The sequence below is a fragment of the Lemur catta genome, chromosome 9 (genome assembly GCF_020740605.2).
Source record: "Lemur catta isolate mLemCat1 chromosome 9, mLemCat1.pri, whole genome shotgun sequence".
In the NCBI taxonomy this organism is placed as follows: domain Eukaryota; kingdom Metazoa; phylum Chordata; class Mammalia; order Primates; family Lemuridae; genus Lemur; species Lemur catta.
This window is the reverse complement of record NC_059136.1, coordinates 32,673,826-32,696,815: the sequence shown is the minus strand read 5'-3', so window position 1 is coordinate 32,696,815 and position 22,990 is coordinate 32,673,826. Positions and strand designations below refer to the sequence as shown.

The 22,990-nt window shown below is 39.4% G+C and overlaps 1 protein-coding gene across 1 annotated transcript in view; it reads left to right on the top strand.

Annotated features, from left to right (window-relative positions):
• Positions 1-9,234: 9,234 nt before the first annotated feature.
• Positions 9,235-22,990, top strand: part of EFR3A (EFR3 homolog A) — a 102,896-nt gene continuing 89,140 nt past the window's right edge. The window contains exon 1 of the mRNA XM_045560451.1: positions 9,235-9,447. Coding sequence (XP_045416407.1) covers positions 9,438-9,447 — 10 coding nt within the window. The 5' untranslated portion in view covers positions 9,235-9,437. The remainder of the gene's footprint in view (positions 9,448-22,990) is intronic.

The following is a 22,990-nucleotide window of genomic DNA, read 5'->3' as shown; positions in this document are numbered from 1 at the left end:
GTCTCTTATCAGGAAAGAATGCCAGTTAGTTGTAGTGTCAAAACTGCAAGTAGGGAGGAGTAGATCAGAAGATTGGTTTCTGTTTAGCCTTTAAGGAAAAAAGCCTGATGGCGATTAGCAAGGAATGGGGTATACAATGAGGCTTGTCTGACCACCCATCATACCACGACTGGGAAACTCAGTTTTAAGGTTTCTCTGGGGTTACTTTGGCCTAGAAGGGATCTGTTGAGTCAGTGGGGTGGGGGGCGGGTGGCAGGGGAATTTAGGATTTTATTTTAGTTCCCACACTAATGAAAACAGTTGTTGGGACAATTGCTTGGATCCAGGCATGGTTAAGGCGGACAATGACACCTACAGTACTAGTGTGCAGAAACTTACATCTTTCCTCCTATAGCTGGCAAGTTTCAGCTAACATCAAATGTTAGGTACTTCCTTATTCCAGAAACATTTAAATAAGCACAAATGTACATGTTGGAATTGAGCAAATCTGGTGTTTTGATTTTACAGCTTAACTCTGAGCTCTGAGCATCTCTTGCTTTCACATTAGATACCTCCATAGTAAGATATGTTTGCTGTCTCTGATGCTCCCAGTACTCCAATATTACCTTAGTGCACGTTTCTGAGTGTAGCAAGGCAGTTTGATTTATGCATTTGCCAAAAACATTGGAAATTCCTTTTGCTGTGTTAGGTTTAATTCTTGTTATTCTAAAACAAATACTGTAGTTGAAAGTCCAGGACACAAAGAAACCTAATGACCACTCAAAGTACTATTCATAGATAGTAATGCCCCCAGATTCTCTAATAAATAACAATGTTACACAACAGTCAGAATTATCTATACTGGTTTAAGCCACCTGCTTGTGAATTTTTTTTCATATTTCCAAGCAAGTATAGCACCCCTCTCCCCAATTTCACTGGATATAAATGGGATTTGGATATAAATAGGATTTAGTTGAACTAGGTTTCTGCCTTAAAGGCATAAAATGTTCTGAATTTATTTTTAACCACTCCCTCCATCCCCTGTCCTGCCTGGCCCCACCTATTCAAGATTCAAGGTAAATATGATTAGTAGTGATAATATTTAGCCATAACTCTATTACCTCATTTGAGGCAAATTTAATAAGCAGGTGCCCCCTGCTCACTTACTAGCTACATTAGAGAACAAGATAGAACAATTTATGGACAAAGATTTCTTATGCAAACTTAACAAGTATTGAATATCCCACTGGATGCAATATTTCAAGATTTATTCATCTAAGATGAACATTGATGTAAGTAGAACTTGTTTGAAACAATAGCTATAGTTTGAACACAATAGTCAATGGTCACAATTTCTTATTTATATCTTTCTCCCAAGTGAGAGAAAAACAAACAATTATATGGTGATTTTAATTCAGCTTCCAGCCTATAAAAGAATCAATACAAAGCCTACTGGCATTTTTAAAGGAATTAGAAACAGATGGAAAACATGATTCTTCCTTTGGAGGGCTTGATAATTCTTTCTGCACGACAAATTGGAAAAAAGACAATAATTGCCTCTAAATCCCCATAGTCTAAATATGCATCTCCTGTGTGCCCTCTAATTTTCTCTTCAGCTGACTCTGCATACTGTCTGTAGTTAAGAACTTGGGTTTAGGGACAGATGGACCTGAGTTCATATTTTAGGGCCATGACTTACCTGTGCGACTTTGGGGAACATATTTAATCTCTCCAAGCTTCACTTTCCTCATATTAAAACAAAGGGAATGCTCATATTCATCTCCTCAGAGTTTTTGTGAGGATTATGTTGCAAAACACATGTAAGGTAACTAGCATGGTACTTGGCACACACTAAGATCTTGACAAATTATATCTTCCATGATTATTTTTATATACTAGTGATTAGTTAGCTATAGTTACAGTGATAACTAGTAATAGTTATTAGGGAGGGCATAACTAACCACTCCCAAAGTTAGTGACTTAAAATAACAACTCCTTCTTTAGTTCATGCTCTTGTGTGTTGACAATTTGGGCTGATCTCAGCTGGGTGGTGCTTCTGCTTGTTTTGATGAGGTTCAGTTCTGGTTCTCTGCATAGCTGGTTGGTCAGCAGGGGCTGGCTGGTTCATGGTGGCCTCAGCTGGGATGGTTGGGATGGGTGCGGCCTCTCTCCTCCAACATGGAGACTAAGATTCTTCACCCTTTCTATGTCTCTGCTCACATTACATTTATCACTGTCCCACTGGCCAAAGCAAGTTGCGAGATCAGCCCAGATTCAAGGATGGAGAAAGATTTACCTCTTTTGTGGAGGAGCTCCAAAATCAATTGCAAGAGTGTCTATACAGCTAGGGAAAGAAAACCTCAGGCTATTTTTCTGATCTATCACAAAGAGCCTTTTCCTATACTTGGATTTACCTGTCTGTGCTTCTAGTCTTTATGCCCTTTATGTTTACTTTTTTTCCCTTTCTCTCTTCTTCTCTCCCTCCCTCTCTTCCTCTCTGTTTCCATTTCCCCCTCTTCCTCATATATTTACTAAGCACTTAATATGTTCCATGTACAGGGGATACAGCAATAAATAAGATTTGATTCTAGCTGTCATAAAAGTCTTGTAAACAACCTCATTGCCTAGAATGCCACTATATTTGTTTTTTTTTTTTTAAGATGGCTATTTTTTTTTATTTCAGCATATTATGGGGGTACAAAATTTAGGTTACGTATATTGCCCTTGCCTCCCCCACCCCCGAATCAGAGCTTCAAGCATGTCCATCCCCTAGACTGTGAGCATTGCACTCATTATGTATGTATACACCCATCACCCCCAACATCCTCCTGACACCCGATCTTTTTTCCTTCTCCTTTTAGCAGCTCTATACACCCTGTGTTCAACACTAAAGCTAGCTAGCATTTTAGTAAATAACAATGAAAGCTAATGCTTTCCTCTAATTGTTTAAAATGATAGTGTTGCTAAGGAAGGGTTTCCAGCTGTTTTGTCTGATTTAATAAAGAACCCTTAACCTTATTATCTCAAGATTTTGCTCCCAATCCATTTGCAATTCTCTTTATAAAGCAGAGATGACAGAGACATTTGCCTCACATGGTGATCGGGACTGTCTGCCTTCCACAGTGTCCTAGATGGCACAGAAAGTGTTGGGTAATGACCTTCTGGATTAGTGGCTGTTAAAAGGGTAAAATAAGGCACAATAAAAATTTTACAGCATTTATTTGAGCAAACAACAATTTATGAATAGGGCAACTCCAAATCAGAAGTGGTTCAAGCCTCCATTCAGGGATTGCAAGTGGGAGGCTCCTATAGGATGAACACAGAAGCAAAGCAAAGAAAATATTTGATTGGCTACAATTATACAGTTGCCTTATTTGGTTTATCTTATTGGAAAGTCCCTAGTTATATAAGTTTCTTAGTGACTTCTGATTTCTTGAGCTTAAGCTCTATTTTTCTTCAATATAGCCATTTACGAGAAAGAGCTCAAGTTGAGTTGTGCTTATGTTTGCAAATCAAGCAAGGCTGAGGTCACTTATGGGGCTTAATTGGTTCTGTCTGCTCAGGGATTCGCCAGACCTGTTCTCCATCTTAATTTACTTTAATGAGACTAATCCTTCTCATTTGCTGTCATGAGTGTTTCCAATTCATCTGGCTAGCACATGAGTGAGAAAATTACTCTGGAATTCAGAGTGCAGTGGTGTCAAAATGCGGGAGCCTAACTGGCAACAGAAATGGTCTAATGAGGTTGGTGGGGCTCTGAATCAATGGCTCCCTCTGCTTCAACTCTTCCCAAAGGCCATGGAGCTCAATCTTGGCTGCACTAGAAATCCCTGAGGCAACTTTTAAATTACTATGCTGATGCCCAGACCATGCTATAGAACAACTACATCATACTCTTGGGAGTGGGGGGCATTGGTATTTTTTTAAAGTTCCCCTGGTGATGCCAAAATTCAGTCAAGGTTGAGAACCACTGTCTTGAGGAGACTAACAGAACATTGCAACATGAGGGAGTGTTTCTTCATTTTGAAACTGAAGAAAATTAAGTCCAGAGAGGTCAAAGATTGTTAAAAGACCAGGTAAGGTGTTGAGTCTTTGATTTGATTTTCAGCTTGATGTTATTGGCATATATGAATGCCACTGATTTGTGTGCATTAATTTTGTATCTTGAGACTTTACTGAATTCATTTATCAATTCCAGGATTCTCTTGGTTAAATCCTTGGGATTTTCTAGATATAATAGCATATCATCAGCAAAGAGTGAAAGTTTGACCTCTTCTGCCCCCATTTGGACACCCTTAATTCCTCATTGGGTGCCAGTCAGGGGTGGGGGGATAAACGCACAACTAATGGAAGTGGAACACACTGCATGGGGGAGGGACACGCTTGTAGCTCTGGCTTGGGTGGGGCAAACAGCATTACATGTAACCAAAATATTTGTATCCCCATAATATCCTGAATTAAAAAAAAAAAAACAGGTAAGGGGAGGGCAGGATTCAAACTCAAGTTTTCTAAATCTAACGCCTTTGCTTTTTAATGACTCATATGAACAGGAAAGCCCTAAGCCATAATTAAGCAATGGCAAAAATGGAATGAAACACAACAAAAAAAGGGCATATTATTGATATATTTTGTAAGGAAAACTAAGCAATGAGAGCATCAAGTTGCATCATTATGACCTTTGGGAATATACTTTTGAGAGAATTAAATAGCTTTATTTCCCATAAACTGTAAATTTGCTGGCAATTACTTTTGAAGCACTAAAATGCATGCTACTTAAAAGTGAATTATCTCAGTGCAGGATTTAGAAATTGGAACAAATACTGGACTAAACTAGAAGCAGAGCTATTTTGGGCAATTCAGCTAAAAGCTAATGCTCTAATAGAATGTCAACAGTGACCTTTCTAATATTATTTTGATCTTTTAATTATTTTTTGAGAAGGAATAAAATACCAAAGGGACAAAGAACTTCTAATTTTAATGGCATATATTCTGAAAATTTATCACTAAACAAAAGAAAAAATATTCTCCTATTTAAGTGCTACTAAATATTTTTCTTGATTTGAACTCAACATTGGTTTTTGAGGAGTTTAAACACAAACAGGTACTACTATTAATGATTAATGTACAGGTCATTACTTAACAAATGTTCCAGGACTGACCAGCCAGTAGGTGTAAATGAGGATATGTTAATGTCCAAATTACCTCTGTTCTTCACCCTACCTGCTCATGCAGAGCCTCACAAGCCCTTCTTAGAACCTGCCCCAATTATTTCTGGAAGTCCCTGCTCCCTGCCACACACCATGAGAGACACTGGTCTCCTTCAGAGATATGACGGAAGTTTGAAAATTAACTCTGGTATCTTAAAAGGTACCTTAAAACTAACTTAGAGGTCTAGGAAGGTCTTTTTGGAGTTAATGATACTTGAAAATAATTTTTTTTAAAAAAATCAGATATAAAGACTGTGACAATCACACTAATTCATTGAGCATTATCATCTCTCTGTGCAAGGCCCTTAATTTTTTCTTCATTTCCCTGTTTCTACTCCTTTTACCCTCCCCTCTTTATCTACTATTGTAAAAAGCCATATTTTAATGATTTTTAAAAAATTTACACAAGTAGTACTGTGCTATAAATCAATGCTTAATTATTTTATTTTATATTTTTAAGATCAAGCCATATTGTTGATATGCATGCATAGTATTATGAATCTACCACATTTTACAAGCGACAAACACCTGAGTTGCCTCTAACTCCCCATTACCATGAATAATGCTTTGATGAACCTCTTCATCCATGTTCCTTACAGACTCTCATGAGAAATATTCCAGAGCATACATCCAGGAGGATGATCACTAGGCCACAGGGCATACTTAATTACACTAAACACTCACAAGGAGTTTGTAAGGATGGACGGAAGTCAGCTAGAATAAGGCATGTAGGAAAGGCCACTCCAGCAGGGCAAACAGCATGGGCATAAGAATGGAAGAGTGCCACAGCAGGGTGAGTTCTGGGAATTGTAAGTTCATTAGGGCCAGGGAAAGTGGAACATGGGGCATGGTATGGCGGAACTGGAGAGGTCTCATGATTTTTTTTTTTTCCCTTTGGGAGACAGGGTCTGTCTCTGTCACCCAGGCAAGAGTGCAGTGATGCAATCACAGTTCACTGCAGCCTTGAGTTCTTGGACCCAAGCAATCCTCCTGCCTCAGCCTCCCAAGTAGCTAGGACTACAGATTTGCATCACCATGCCCAGCTAATTTTTTTTCTTTTTCTTTTTTTTTGTAGAGACAGGGGTAATTCTATGTTGCCCAGGCTGGTCTTGAACTCTTGGCCTCAAGTGATCCTCCTGCCTTGACCTCCCAAAGTGCTGGGATTACAGGTGTGAGCCTCTGCACCCAGCCAAAACCAAATCTTGATAGGCCTCTTATCCAAAGCTAAGAGGTTTGAATGTAGACTGAACACTTCACTGAGCCATTGACAAGTGTTAAGTAGGTGAGAGATAACATCAGATTTGCATGTTATTATAGAAAGGGCACTTGGTCTGCCCTATACCCTGACAAAAGCATGACCTCAAATGCTGAGCTCAGACAATAAGGTAGCTCAAATGCCAAAGCAGTGCATCCTTTTTTGAAGAGGGATCTAGTGGTTTATCTCCATATCTACTACACACAGTGGGCAAGGACAAGAGCTGGGCAGTGTGGGGACTGACAGAGATGGCTAAATCCCAGTTCTTACTAATGCAAATTGGGCTTCAAAAGAGGAGCACTGGCACAGAGGGGATGGACAGTGGGTGAGTGTTTGTAAGAGGCAACAGAAGAAGTGGTTCAAGAGAGGCTGATGCTCCTAGATCAAGTATCAAAGATGGTAGCAGAATCTTTGCTCTCAGGAGTAGGGGCTGGGGGAGAATACACAGGCAGAACTCTGATCCAGAGGATCTGATAGGGAAAGGGGGTCTGTGTGGAAACATTGCTACCTGAATTCTATGTGTATACACCAGGTAAACAAAACACTTAGGTACTATATGTATAATCCAAACATTATGACACCATTATTCCTGATTTTCAGCTGTCCTTTCTCAGAATCTTTGGCTGCTGATTTTATTTCTAGCAACAATACAAAACCAAAAGACCAAGGGGATTAAAAAAAAATCATTATGGGCCAGACTATTTCAGGGCCTTTGGGATCTGCATCTTTTTTGACTAATGTAAGCAGAGACGTCTGCCTTTTGGAATTGTATCTTTCCTTGGCTTCTAGGACACCGTGCCCTCTGGATCTCCTCTCTCTCTGACTGTGCCTTTGCTGGCTCCACATCCTTCCTCACAGGGCTCTGTAACACCTGGCTTCAGCTTCTGTCCCTGGGCCAAATATTCCCAAATCTCCCACCCTGAGATCCCTCAGCCCACCTTCAGTCTGGTATGCCTGACTGCCTTCAGATCTATTCATTCTGATGTCTCCCCTGGATGCCACCTCAAGCTCGATGTGGCAAAGAGAAACTCACATCCTTTCTTCACACCCCCTCCCTAAAACAGCACTCCTTCCCAACTTGTCTACTGCTCTCCAGCAGCATTGCTTTCCTTGTTCCAACCTTGGAGTTACATAACTAACAGATGCCTCTCTACTGCTCCCAAATCAGCAGCCAACAAATCCCAGGGCTTCTTTTTCTGCAGTAAGATTCAGCTCTCTCCTTTTCTACAGCCATCACCAAGACTAAGCACCTAAAACACTCTTCCGTATCAGTATTAAGGCCTCCCAATTGGCTTCTTACCTCCATGGTTTCTCTACCATGCTGTTCCTCCTGCAGAGCCTTGCTTCTCATAGTGTAATGCTACTGTCCTGATTAAAAGAACAACATAGAAAGGTTTCTTAAAGGAAAAATTTCAAGCTTGAATGTAAAATTGTTTATTAACTAGTTCTACTTTACCTGTTTTGGTTTTACACTCTTGCATAATATACTTTATATAGTTATAACATGTGCTAGCCCCTTTCAGGCAAGGATATATAAATATGAATAGAATATGGTTTTTGCCATATAGTCTGTCGAAGAATACACGCACTTGTGACAGTTTAATTAGGATTCATTGGGAAAAGTGCTGTAGTAGAGGCAAATCAAGACATAGTAAAAGTGCTGGGGAGAAAACTGGGAGCAGGAAAAATTTTACAGATGATAAAAATATGCAACAATGCACTGAAACATAAGTAAATGTTGGCCAAGTACTTGGTAGTTTGGCCTTTACTGTTAGCAAGAGATAGTCTCTTTTATATCTGTGGAACACACTCTCCTCTTACCAGCTTCTATGACTCACTCTAAATTGCTCCCCACCTTCTTCCCAGGCTCTTTAAGGGCTCCCCAGGCCTTTGCTAATTCAAGTTCTGCTTTCTTCCAAGTCCACCTTAAGACCCATTTCCCTCAAGCCCTTCCTGGCTCTGATCTTCTCTTATCTTCTCTCAGTCCTGCATAACATCATCTCTTAATCAGAATGTTGGCACTACTCTTTAGGACAAAGGCTCTCAAATTTCAATATGTATTTAAATCATCCACACATGAGATTTAGTAGGTTTAGCTCACAACCTAGGAATCTGCTTTTTACCAGGAACCCCAGGTGATTCCGGCAGAAGAGGCTCCTGAACCACTCTGAGAAACACTGGGTTAGACCTCTGCGGCTGGATTTTATTTCTCTCTACGTGTTTTCTTCAGCCCAGCTGAGCATATGTGCGTTGCTCAACGTTCAGCTCCAAGTGCTCAGCTTGGTGCCTATTAGATACCTCAATTATTAATGATGCTTAGAGCGTCAAGAAAAGTGGCTCAGCCACGTGGACAGCACCTCCCTCACCAGAGGAGACTAACTCCTGAGGGGCAAGGTCACTGAAAGTCACCAGAAGAGCAAGAGGAAATTACATTTTCTGTCCTCTCAAAAAACGCGCAGCCATCACCTCAAATGACCCCAGTGTGTCTCAAATAAATCATGCTTGCAGAGAATGCAGAACGCACCGACAGGTCCTCACTGCGCTCACAGCCGTCATCCTCACAATTATAAAGGGATGCACTCCGAGTAGGGATTAAGGAAAACGCATGCTACGCAAAACACCGGGATTTCGAAGTAAAAACGACCCCGAAAATCCGCACCTACGTCCCTGCCCCCTGCAGGCCACCCCGGCACCCGCCCCTCGGCGAGAGCTCCTGGGCAGAGGTCGGCGGTCCGGCGGGGGCGGGGCCAAGCCGACGGCGGCGCGTTGACGTCACGGGCGTGGGCCGCCGAGCGCGTCGTCCGGCGCGCAGCGGGGCCGGTGGTGGCAGCTGTGGCTGGCTTCGTTGCCTGAGCCGCGGGGTCCGCGTCCGCTCTGTCCGCCCTTCGCCCCGTCCCGGCCTCCGCGGCCCGACGCTGGCCGTCATGGTGCTGTCGGCGCGCCCTGCGCGGCCCCGCTGAGCCTCGGTGCGGCGGCGAGTGCGGCTCGGGGTCACCATGCCTACCCGTGAGTGGCCGGCCGAGGGCCGGGCCGGGCAGGGGGCGTTGGGGGGCGGCAGCCCGCTGGACCCGCTCTGGCTGGGTCGTCCGGCCGGGGTGGCGGGGGAAGCCGGGCTGGGCTGAGCAGAGCCAGAAAATACCTGCGAGCAGCCGAGTTAGTTTCGTTTTGGCTTAGCCTTCCGGGGGTGGCGTGATCCCGTTGCACAGATGGGGAAACTGAGGCCCGAGCGTTAAGGGAGCCGCCAAGACGCACTGCTAAGTAGTTAGCAGGGCTGGTGGTAGCCTAGACCCGTGGGACTTCCAAGTTCAAGCTTTTTACCCACCCAGCCACAAAGCTTAGTGGAACTTTATGGAAGTGCTGAAAATAACTGTGGTCCCATTGTCACTGCCTTCTCATCTCAGGCCCGGCCTTCCCCGTGCCCCCCACCTCCCGAGGTCCCCAGCAGCCTTGACTCTCTCGCCGTCTGCAACACGTCCGGGGTGGTTGAAGTAGGTGCTCTCTTGGGAATTTATTAGGCATAGATGCCTTAAAACGGGGCTGTTGGACCACCTGCTTCAGATCTACCTGGGCAGATGATTCAAAATGCCGGTTTCAGGCTCCTCCCTAGCCGGACTGAAGAAGATTCTGGGGCTTGGGCCCCCGAATCTGCACGTCTAGTAATTGTATTAGGGGTTAACAAGGGACCGTAAAGTTTGAAAATCGCTGGGTATTGGAGGCTTTTTAGACATAAGCGGTACAGTACTACGAATGACCTATTTTAAAATGACCCAAATAATTACAATGTGACTTAAACCCAGTGGCCCATATGGATTTGTGCAAACTGGGGAAGCTCCTGATCTTGGGCAGAGAGGAAGCCTGCAGGTGACTGATGAGATTCTTTTTAAGTAGGGCTTTTTTGAGATTATGTTCCCTATCATAGAATCTTTAAACACTTGTGAATATGATATTTCTTAGAATTCATAATTAACCTTATTTTTGTAGACATGTGGGACACTGAATTTCCAGTTTAGCCTCAAATGCATGTTTGTGTAGTCGTGGGAAAAGAGGAATTATTTCCTGAGATTAGAAAGATTTATGTAATGCTTGGCAAACCTTTAAATAACCTTCATGTAAAGATTTAAGTCCTCATACTTTTGTGGGTACTGTGGATTTTTTTTCTTTACACCATACTGTGTGTCCTTAAAGCATATTCTTGCACTTTGTATCCAGTAAATATGTCAGCAGTTTATTTCTGTTTTATTCTTTTAGTCTGGAGAAATATCATTTACCATCTTCATTATCATTATTGTCACTTTATTCTAAATTTATATTCATGTTATTCAGTGAATGTTTGAGGTTAGCACTGTGTTAATCTTTTACTTTCTGAGAAAGCAAAGGGGAAGAGGTAAACACTTATTCTTGAAAGTTGAGGCTTTAAGTGGAATTTATTGGTAAAATGCCAAAATTAGCATCCTATGAAATTAAACAAATTTTAAGTTATGTTATAAGGTTATATACAGTTTCGTAGAGACTGGTTTCTTTTCAAATGCTTGATTTACTCTGCAGAATGATTTTTGGACAAGCCATGGTACAGTTTGTGTAGTTATTGATGCAAGTTTTACTCCCAGACCAGAAAGCAAGTGACGTGTTTGTTTTATCTGTCATTGTTAATATTTGTCATGGTACATTTTTTATGACTGGATAAAAGTGTGCTACTGATTGGGAGACCATTGTGAAGTGAGTAATGTTCCTATTTGCCTTTTCTCTCGTTTGGTAAGTCACAGCTGCCAAAATTGCCTGGATAGTGCTGGGGACAGTAGTGCTTCTTAGAAATTGTTTGTAGAAAAAATTTGCAACACAGAGGTTGCAAAATTGTCACTTCCTTTAGGAATGCTTTTAGGAAGAGAATCCTGTTCAAATAAAGTGAGGTTTTTTGTTTTGTTTTGTTTTTGTTTTTGTTTAATGTTAAATGGTTGAGAGACTCAGCTAGTTAATCCTTAAGGGTTTTAGTTAACTGTGAAATCAAAGGATTGAAAGCGATTGCTATGGTCTCTCATACTCTAAAATTCTGAAAGCAACCCTTGCCCTAAGTCCTAGAGTTACTCTTCTATTGCTATTTTGTTGCTTATTTAGACTACTGGTACTCAGTCATTGAAACTGTTGATAAGTAGAATCCAGCTGAGCATGGTATACCGCTGGCTAAGCAATTGTATATCTCATGAATATTAAAGGCTGTTTCATTGGAGATGAAGGCTGTTTTTTGAGATCCATAGCCTCTTTTTGAGAAAACAACCACCTGGAAGGATGCCTGACAGAAAGCTGTTAGGAAGCAGTAACAATTCTGTGGTCATGTCCCTCTGTATTCAGCCTGTAGTTTGAAATAGTCAGTAGGCACAGATTTCATGACTGTGTTGCTGAATGATCTTTTCAAATCTACAAACCTGTAATTTGACACATCATTTTTCTAAAGGCCTTTATTTCATTCTCCTAAGGACCGTTAAGAAGCATTTTGATTTTAAAGATTTTCAAACTCTGAATCAGAATTTGAGTTAGAAGGAATGTTAAACTTCTTAGTCATTTTATTTTGCATGTCAGGAGGCTTAGCCTCCTATGAGTTTCAGTGGAGTAGAATGAGGACTTGAACGTAGATCTTGTCATGGTTTAGTCCACCGCTGGACTTTGAAGTATTGCCCCAGTTCTTGGGCTCATGGCTTGGAGGAATCGCAAGCCTTGGCCTGTGTGACAGAGAGAGATGACAGACACTCAGCAAGAATGCATGAAGAATTTATTGTAAAGAATATTTAAGGGTGCAAAGTGAAAGTACATTTCCTAAGGGGAAATGGATCTGTCTCCACAAGTGAAGACACTCTCTACTTCTATGTTTTTATTTTTATATGTTTTGTGTTTAGGTAAAGCTTAATTATAATTAGGACTGAATTCCTTTCTATGTTTGGACATAACTTAAAGGTTTATGTTATATATACTGTGGGGAAAGTTCCATTTCCATTCTCTGACTGGTGGTCAGTGTTCCGTGGTCTAATTACCCCATTCTTTAAGACTGAAATAACCGTTCTCTGTTTTTGTTTTTCTGTAACCATTTCCTCCTTATTTTTCTATAAATGTTTTCTCCTTTTTGTTTTTCTGATTTCCATTATCTCTCACTTGTTTTTCTGTCTCTAACAATCTGGTCCCTATGATCAGTAACCACAAAGAGCATAGATGACATTTATTTTCTAATAGCTTATAATAGTTTAGCCTTTTTTTTTTTTTTTTTTTTTTTACCTTTAGTTAGTTACATCAGGACAAATATAAGCTTGGTCAAAATGTAAATGATTCTGTGAGCTTACAAGAAAGTTTCACATATGCCTTTGTTTCCATCTTGTCCCAGGAACCTGTGGGAAGAAGGCTGTGGATTCCACTGGTGTTAGCAGTTGATCTTGGTTATATAGGCACAGACTTAAACTTTTCAGTAAACTCTTTATATAAAAGGGGCCTCTTGGTTCACAGATAACTTGCCTCAAAACAGATCCAGTAAAATGTGCTCTTTTATTATATATAAAAAGTTATATATCTGCTAGGGAAAACCAAAGCTCTCAACCACTGTTTGCTATTAAACTATGCTTTCAGTAATCATGTGTGGTTAATGCCTTCTTTTCTCATTTAGATAGTGACATTGCTATCTGGGCAGATTTGTTAGGCTGTGGTAATGTGGTCACTGTTTGTTTTTTTTCCTTTGATGAGGCTAATTTAACTTAGTGTTCAATTCATTCTTAGGAAGGAAGTGCAGAATGAATTGTGAAGCAAAGAATGGGTGCCGATTGAAATGTTTTCCTTTTAGAGACACATTACATGCAAACTTGACCTACACATTCATACTACTGGTTTGTTAGCCTTTTGTGTTCATTCATATTCATTCATTCATATTTGTTTTTTTTTTTTTTTTGTTTTGTTTTTTTTTTTTTTTTTGAGACAGAGTCTCACTTTGTTACCCGGGCTAGAGTGAGTGCCGTGGCATCAGCCTAGCTCACAGCAACCTCAAACTCCTGGGCTTAAGCGATCCTACTGCCTCAGCCTCCCGAGTAGCTGGGACTACAGGCATGCGCCACCATGCCCGGCTAATTTTTTTGTATATATATTTTTAGTTGGCCAGATAATTTCTTTCTATTTTTAGTAGAGACGGGGTCTCACTCTTGCTCAGGCTGGTCTCGAACTCCTGACCTCGAGCGATCCACCCGCCTCGGCCTCCCAGAGCTAGGATTACAGGCGTGAGCCACCGCGCCCGGCCCATTCATTCATATTTGTATTATTTCTCTCCCCTCTGCTCCTCATCCTCCTCTCTCCACTCCCCTGTCCTCGCCCCCCATCTCTCTCCCTCTCTTCCTCCCGTTGCCCACCACCTGTGTATCCTTCCAGAGTTGTAGCTGAAGAATTTTCTTTCTCACAGTGACCTTTGGCTTGACACTGCTTTGGTTGCTGCCCAGATCTCATCTTTCAACCTATCCCTACTCATGGGGACATAGGGCTGCATTAAAGATTATGTAAGTCGTGGGAGATAAGGCTGGAGAAGGATGGGAGCCAGAATTTGAAGAGTTTTATATGGCATGCAGTGAAGCAGTTAACTGGCCTGAAAGTGTGTTCAAGCTGTCACAATCACAGTTATAGTGGCTGTCTATTTCATAAGCATACTAGCGTTTTCCAACTTATTTGATTACTTCATGAAGATTTATATTTTCGTATTAGTAACAGGAATTAATTATTGAATGCTGATTGTGTGCCAGGCAGTATACTTTGTGCTTTATATGAATTATCTTATTTACAACTCTCCCATTTTGAGGGAGGCCGTATTTGAGCTGTGTGAGAGATAGAGAGATTGACGTTCAGTAAAGTTAAATAACATGCCTAAGGACAGTAAGTGGTAGAGCTGGCATTGGAACTAGATGGGTCTGACTTCAAATTCCCAGTTCTTTTTCATACTACACTGCTCTGGGCCAGACAGGAGCTCCGTCAGATCTTGTCAGTTTCTGTTAACACTGTCACTTTCACTTAGTCCTGTTATGCCCATCTGGTTACATAATAGGTGCTTGGTAAGTGTTTAATAAATGAAATATTGAATCTTTTTTAAAAAAATATTTTATTGGTACATAATATTTGCATGTATTTATGGGGTACATGTGATATTTTGTTACATGCATAGAATGTGTAAGGATCAAATCAGGATATTTAGGATATATGTCACCTTGAGTATTTATCATTTCTATGTATTGGGAACATTTTAAGTCCTTTCTTCTAGCTATTTTGAAAATTACAGTACGTTGTTTTTAACCATAATCACCTTATTCTGCTATCAAACATTAGAGCTTATTCCTTCTAACTGTATACTTGTACTGTTAACCAATCTCTTTTCATCACCTCTCTCCCCCCACAACCCCCCAGTCTAGAATGGTTGAGTCTTAACTGGAGTCAGTGAAGTTATTCTTTGAATACTATAATCTGAACTGATTTTTTTTCATAAAAATAATGTTATGAAAATTTTATATTAATACTTTATGATTAGGTTCTTTGCAGGCTTGTCTTTACCATTTTTGAGGTCTGAGACAAGAATACAAATGGAGGCCTGCAAATCATAGTCTAAATCAGGATTTTTTAAACCTTTGCACTGTTGATGTCTTGGACTAGTTTGGGGTATGTGTGGGAAGGTGGGGGGGGGGTTGTCCTGTGCATTGTAGGAATTTTAGCAGCATTCTTGGCCTCTACCCACTGGAAGCCAGTTTTCATCCTCTCACTCCTGAAAGTTGTGACAACCAAAAATGTCCTCAGACATTGCCAAATGCCCCCTGAGGGACAAAATTGTCCCTGGTTGAGAACCACTGGTCTAAATATTTAAAACCTGCAGGTGTGGTCCAGGCAACAGTGATCTATTGGAGCACAGCAGGGTCTTCTCTGACCCTGGACTGGGTTTGACCCTGTCAGGTTCCTTCAGTTTGCCGGAGTGGGGGGAAGGTCAGGTTCCCCTCCTTTACTACCTCACTTTTCCGTCTCAGAATTTCCAGGCAGTTCTAAGTACCTCCTAGAAGTATACCATCTGAGTAGGTGGACAGATGGGAGGAGGAAGCCCAGCTTTCTGGGGAACTCAGTCTGCCTAGACTCCCACTTTGGGTGATGTGGAATGGGCAACTTGAAACAAAAACAGCTGCAGCCATCTTTCGCTGGTTTTCTAGAGCAGTGATTTTCAGTATCACTGCTCTCTCTCCTATCCCGCCCATACACCCCTATAAAAAGAAAGACAATGCTTTGTGTTTTGGGAGGCAGGGGCCTTTTTTTCATTGGTCAAATGAAGACACTAGTATACTTTTAAGGATAAAACCACATTTAACCCATTACATGGTATTACATTCCATACATGGTATGAATGATCCAGTTATCATTTACATTGTTTCTGTAGCAATGGGATGGATTGCAGTGGAAAAATCTGATTCTGTGTACGGTATCATATTCTCCGTTTTGTGCATTTATTTACTGCTCACTACCTTTAGATACTAGATAGCATGATTCTAATTTTTGTTAAAGAAGGAATCACTAAGGTATTTTGTTTGTATGTCTGAATCTTACAATGTTTCTGTATGAACGGCAGTTCCATTAGAAGCTCCACTTTTATGTCAGGAGCTATCTCTCCTGGAGGAGCCCCTTTGTAGAAAGTTAACACCCCTTGATTCTATAGTGGTAGTAGAAAGGTTTTTTATTGATATCGTGGAAGGAAAAGGGTCCCAGACATTCTGAGAAAGAAGTGAGGGTAAGGAAAATCCCACCGTGGCCCTCAACCACTTCAGAAGAGAGGACATGAGCTGTTTGTCAACGTTAAGGATTCTTAAATATTTTTACTAAATGAATGTTGCTGAGAATAAAAGCCATGATTATTCTTCCCCAGAAAAATGCAGATTCTCACCCAAAATTTTGTATATAATTTCAAGCAATTCAAAGGCATACTGAGATAGAGAAACAAAGTGGATCACTAGAGTGGTAGTTATTCTGTGACAGAAGCATTGTAACTCAGGTTGTGGAAGAATATCATTTGCCAAATATATCATGCCATTCTGAGTATGTCTTCTACCTTTTTGTCTGTTTTCTCCCTAATTTTTTAACATGCTTTTTCTTGTTTTTTTTTCTTACCTTCTCTGTTAGCCTATTGAAATCTTCTAATTATTATGTAGATATTTAGTAAGATTTTTCTAAAATCTGTATCTATGAAGAAAGTTAATTTAAGAATTGTCAGATCCATGGAAGGAAAAATGACATGGAATAGGATTTGGAGCTAAAAAGGACATTTAGTCCAATCATTAAGGGAAAAGTGAAAGCAACGTAGGTTAAGCATGCCATTCCACTGGGTACTGGTGTGGTGGTAGAGCCCCGATCATCTGGATACTGGGTGGATTGTATGCTCACAACTTCATACTGCCTTTGTGGCACATGGAAGGGTATGAGAATATTATAAAGATCATGGCTAACAGTATAAAGAAGTATTCAAAGTTAATACCAAATAGAAAAACATTAATATTTGCAGCATTTATACAAATCTGAAAGCAAAACACTACCAATCCTATGTAGTTAGAATACATTTTGGTCTGTCAGATTGCCACAAGACTTTTTAACAATAACATGCAAAGGCAGTGAGGTACAGTAGAAAAGGCAGAAGTTTAAATTGGTACAGCTTTTTTGGAAAGTAATTTGAAAATATTATCAAATGATCTAATAATTCTTATACCCGTTGACCCAGTAATTTAACGTTTGGTAATCTATCTTTAAGAAATAATGAAAAACAGACTATACCAAAATTTCTGTATCAAAGTATCTATAACAGTAATATTTATAAAATAGTGAAAACCCACAAATTTTAATATCTAATAGTGGAGAAGTGGTACAAATGGATGAAAGAACATCCTTACAACAAATTAAAAATGATACTTGTGAAGGTGCTGGGATTATGATTGTTTTTATTTTCTTCTTTATAATTTGTGTTTTCCTTCTATAATTAGCATTCTATAATCAGAAAAAAGATGCTTAAAGTATTTTTACAGTTATAACTAAATTTTTATACTTTTTTCAAAAACCTGAAATATAACATTAAAATATTGCATTGAACTGGTTCTTCTTTTAGCCTGTAGAAAAGAACTTTGAGTAACTGATTAAATAGTTTGGACTGTTTATATTGGCTTAGGAAAACAGTGCATTTGCTGTCTGACTGCTGTCATGCGAGATTCTGTGAATGACTTTGGTTGGTGTATTATGTTGTTCTAGAATAGAGAGTAAAATGTTTTTTTTGTCCTTATCACTTGTATTTTTTTTAAGGAGGAGGAAATAATTTCTGCCTAATTATTAAGTCGTGGTTTCAATCATGAAAACCTGAAAGGTTGAGATGAGTCATTATGTGGGGGTTTAATTTACTGTGAGCTTGTAGGTTTTTTGGCTTTTTTTGGAGGGGGAATGATCGTGCTATGTAGAGTTGCATATAGTTGTAGGGAAGTGTGAACACAAAATGAATGTTGGCAGTTCCTCTTATGATTAGTATGTCAAACCTGTCAAAATTCTCTTATGTCTGTTTGCCAGGTTTATTCAGTTCTTCAATGAGCCAGCTCGCAAGTATAATCTAAAGCAAACAGAAGTGAATATTATTTTTCCTCTTTCCGTGTAGAGTATTATACTCTTTTGCATATTTATTTATTGCTGGCTACTTTGTTATTAGATAATATGATTCTAATTCTTATTAAAGAAGGAATCACTAGTCAGGTTTTTTGCATTGTACCTCTGAGTCAAGAGTTTGCTGTATTTGAAAATAAGGCATTACACCTTTTTCTCTACAGCCTTCAAGAGGAGTTCTGTCCTCCTAAATGCCATTATTTTTGTCTTTATTTTTAGTTGGTTAGTTCAGCTGTACCTTTTTCTTTTTATTACCTGAACTCCAGAGTATTTCTGCTTGCAGTAGTTTTCTGGGTAGTGCTAAGTGTTCTCACATCCCTGCTATTTAATTGTCTTTTTTGAACAGCTGTCTTGGCAGTTTGCTACCAAGTTCTCTGTGCTGTGATTGCAGTTAACTTTAAGTGGATTTCACTCCTGCTGAGCAGAAAAAATGAAATGTAAGGTGTCCAAGTTTGCCATTGTTAATTCCTGGGAGCTTATAAACTTTGCAAAAAGTATTGATTGTGCCATGCTAAAAGAATGGTCCATGTATGACATGTGACTTATTTATTTTTGCTAGCTGTTTAACCCACTAAATGGAAGATGATAGTATCTCCTAGGGAGATTTAGATGCAAGAGAATTGATGTAATTGTGCTTTAGATGTAGAAATGCCTTATGAATATATTATTAGAATCAGCATCTTATCAGTACAAGATACTTGCTTCTTGCATTATCATCCCATCATCTGCTGTAGCTATTTCTAAAAGGGAACCTGCAGAGGAGAGGACACTCCAGGCAAATAGCTAACAGCTAAGATTCCGGGTCTGTGTCTCTGTGGCTTCTCTTGTTCTCTTGGGCTGGACTGTGTGAATTTCAGAGGTCCGTCTTCTTCTCCATTTCATAACCCAGATCAGAAACATACTTTAGTGACTTGTCATGACACCTTTTCCGTTGGTTCTATCTTGGTTTTTTGCTTGGTCTTCCAAGGAAGACCTGGGTATCTGCCCCAGGTCATATTTATTTATAATACCTTTACAAAAGCTCCTTCCCCTCACACAGAATCTCCTTGTTGGTTCCTGAGGATTCTGTGTGGCTCTCATCCCACAGTGGAGGGTGGCACAAGGGAAGTTTGAGCTTCCTTTAGAGCCAAAGTTTTCAAAATGTCTTCCATGGAAGCATAATAAGGACTATCGTAGGGGAAGGATGCAGAAGAGACTGAGCAGGTGGCCCTCTCTATCTGACCAGCCTCAGTGGGAGTAACTATTTTTATATCTTTTATTTGTGAGATTCTGCATTTGATTTCAGTAGGGAAATAATGTTGGCTACTTTTTAAAAGTTTGAAGGTTATATAAACAGTTTTCAGTGTTAGAGTATGCCTTCTGACAAGAACGTGAGATGTTTTAGAATTAAAAGCTCAGAAACCTAGAGGCAAAAACCAAAGCCATTTAGCTGATTGTGTCTCACCTGTTTTGCTCTCATGATCTCCAGGATTGGAGAATTTATAATCTCTTCCTGTAGTCATTTCAATCATAGGCATTGTCAGCATGCTCTTGGAATCACAAATGTTTTCTTTAAACTTTTCTTGTTTTCCTGTTGGATTTCTCTTAGGGATTCCTTCTTTTAGCAAATATTTTATTGCCTACATTTGTAGGGTACTGCTAGGTGGAGAATTCAGAGGTGAATAAAGCAGTTCCTCACTTCAAAAAGTTTATCTCATTTATAGAAGGGTATAAACAGCTGTAACAACAAAAAAGGAAATGGCAGGTGCCATGGTAACAGTGCTGTGGGGAGTTCAGGGGAGGGACTGCACCCCTAATTCAAAGAGGAAGGCAAGGGGAAGATGAGTGGAAGATAGCTTCATAAGCCTGAGTGCTCTAGATGATATTGCAGAGATAGTGATCATGGGAGAAATGCTAGTTTGTGGAAAATATTTGAGGTGAGTCATACAGGTGGGAAATTACCAGCAGGCAGTTTAAGTGAGACATCAGTGCTGGGGAAGGGGAAGACACTAAGTCCCTGTGTGTGTGTGGTAATTTTGTCTTTTATTTAACACATATATTGAACACCTACTATGTGGCATTTATTATGCTAGACTCTGAGGATACAGCAATATCCTCATACTGGACATATGGACATTGTCCCTAATCTCGTGGAGCTTAGTCTCATGGGGGAAGAAAGGTTCTGGGCACATAAGTACACTGACTAGACAGGGAGCTTTATGAGGGCCTATACCTGTTTCCTTTACTGCTTGCTATATATATAGTTTTGGTATAGTGTCTGGCCTTTGGCACACTTGTAGAGTGAATCAAAATAGTGTAATGGGTGTTACTGAAAAAGAAACACAGGTTGCTATGGAAGCATGTAAAGGAGGTTGGAGGGAGAGCAACTAGAGCTTATTAAAGTACAGTAGTCTGAGTGGTGTGCTTTGGACTTGGATGATGGTAGGGGGATGGACTGCAGTGGTCAAATCTGAACACTTTTAAGGAAGTACAATTGATAGGGTTAATTGGATGAAAGGGTAGAGGGAGAAGAAGGAGTCAGGCTTCACTCAGGTTTTGGCTTTATCGTTTGGGTGAATGTCTCTGGTTTGATACAGGGACTTTTTGAAGGAGGAACAGTCTGAGGGAATTGAGATGGAAGGCAAGTCCATTTTAGAATATGGTGAGTGTGTGGTGCCTTAAGGGTGTTCAGAGTACATTTGTAGGAGGTAACAGTGATGAAATTATTAAAGGATAGGTTGCAAAGAAGCTGAAGGCAAATTCTCAAGGAACGTGTTCATAAGGATGGAATGAGGCACAGGAACCAAAGAGGGAGCAGGAGGGGCATTTTTAAAACAAATACCACTGCAACAAGTGTTTGCAGGACAAGAGCTGTGCAAGACGCAAATGGCAGTCCATTTATTTATAGTAGCATTCGAATATCCCTATATAACAAGAAAAAATACTGGATGGTCTCTTACAGTTTGATCTGATGCTGTGACAATAATTTATGAAGTGTTAGAGAAAATTATTTTTAAAGCTTCAGGACTTAAAGACAATACTTGTGTCTTAGCCATGGTAGTTCTATCCTGTACTTCTGACCTTAAATGTCTTGTCACTGCTTCCTAGCTGGGGGAAGAGATTGTCATATTATAGTTGAGTGAGAGAATGTAAACTGTTAATTGTGCAATTTGCAAGCAGAAATTAGGGCAGCTCCACATACATAAGCTAAAAAAATCATGTAGTACTAAACTATTAGTAATTTATCATCCCATTGCTGTCTTGAGAATCCTTATTTGTGAAAGAACTAAATGATTTGCTGGCAGCAGATTCAATGCTTATGTAAAGTTGCTGGGGAACTGCTTTATTTCAAACAAGGAACTGAGGGGCATTTAGAGACCTGAGCTGTCATCTGAGAGCATCAGTTAGCTCTTGGAATTTTAGTAAGATTTTCTGCCTTTACACATCTGATACTGCCCTCCTTTCCTCCTCATCCATTCGTTTCTGGGCATTTACTTGTTATAACACAGTAAACAGACTCTATTCTCTCCTTTTAGCAACGTGGGAGTATTGCAGTTCTTTTCTGTTGAGCCTGCCTTAATAGGGTACAGTAACATGCTGATTAAGGGTTGAAAATTTTAAAAGCCTGTCATACAGGGCTTCCAAGAACATTAGAGAAGGTTGAGTATAATTAAGTGTGGTTTGGCTGCTGTGCTTTTGCCAAAATGGCAGTTGATTCAATCATTTTAATATTTTTACCTGAAATTGAATGATAATTCAAGCTTGCTAAACTCTGTGGGTATTTTCATAGAGGTCAGATAATTTTTATTGATATTTTTAATTTTTAAGAGTAAACTAAGTTTATTTTTATAGTTGTAGTAATAAAATGAGTACTATAAATGTATACAGATTTCCATGTTCTTTGTGTATAGTGCTATAGAAATTTGGGTTTTTTTCCTATGCATTAGTAGTATTTTAATTTGAAGTAATTTAGTCATTTAGTAATACATTGAATTCTTGTGGTACCGTCAGATTTTAGCTTATGACTCACTTAAAAATATTGAATAGAAAAGATTTGATTGTCTTCTTAGAGGCATATGATTAACATAAAAATCAGTACTTCCTGTATACTGTGACCACAGTGTATGTTTGTGATAAATTAAAAGAATACATAAGAAGGTCTTAGTCTTTTGAGTTTGTGTTACCAAAATCTCTGTATGAAGTGAATACAAAATGTTTAGAGTTTCTGTGTTTTAGTTGGAAGTTTTAGGAGAGTATATCAGGCATTGAACCTTGAAAGTTTAAATTAGTAATTAATTTTTTTATTAAACGTTTTACTTAATAGCTATACCTGCTCAGCAAATCCTATCTTATATTTTGCTATCTTCAAACTTTGGATAGAAAAATTACTTAAAATATATATAATTAGAGTGCTACTTATCTTTTCAGTTACTGTGTAATCAGAAAATTTAATCATCTCAATTCAAATGAAAACCTTTAACATATGGCATAGATGCTGTGGGTGTTGTAGAATCCATAAGAAGAATCAATGCTGTTGGTATATTAAATGTATTTCTTCTAAAAATAATTTTGGAAGTTACAAACACTCCCACACATTTAACACTTTTGTTGCTGTATGACTAATGAGGAAATAAAAATTTGTTATATTTAAATAGTTGGGGAATTGTAAAGGTGGTTCAAATTTTGCTTGAAATAACTCATTTCCTACTTGTAATATATTTAGAGGACTTTTAGTTAAAATAACCCAAACCAACATAGTTAACTGAGAAATATCCTAGTCATTGCCTGTGATAGATTCTTTATGCTCACAAATTAATATCTTTTTTGAGTTAAGGGCTTATTTTCCTAAGCTTAGTTTATTTAAGCAGACACTGTATTTGTCAGTTCTTTTTTTAGGCTT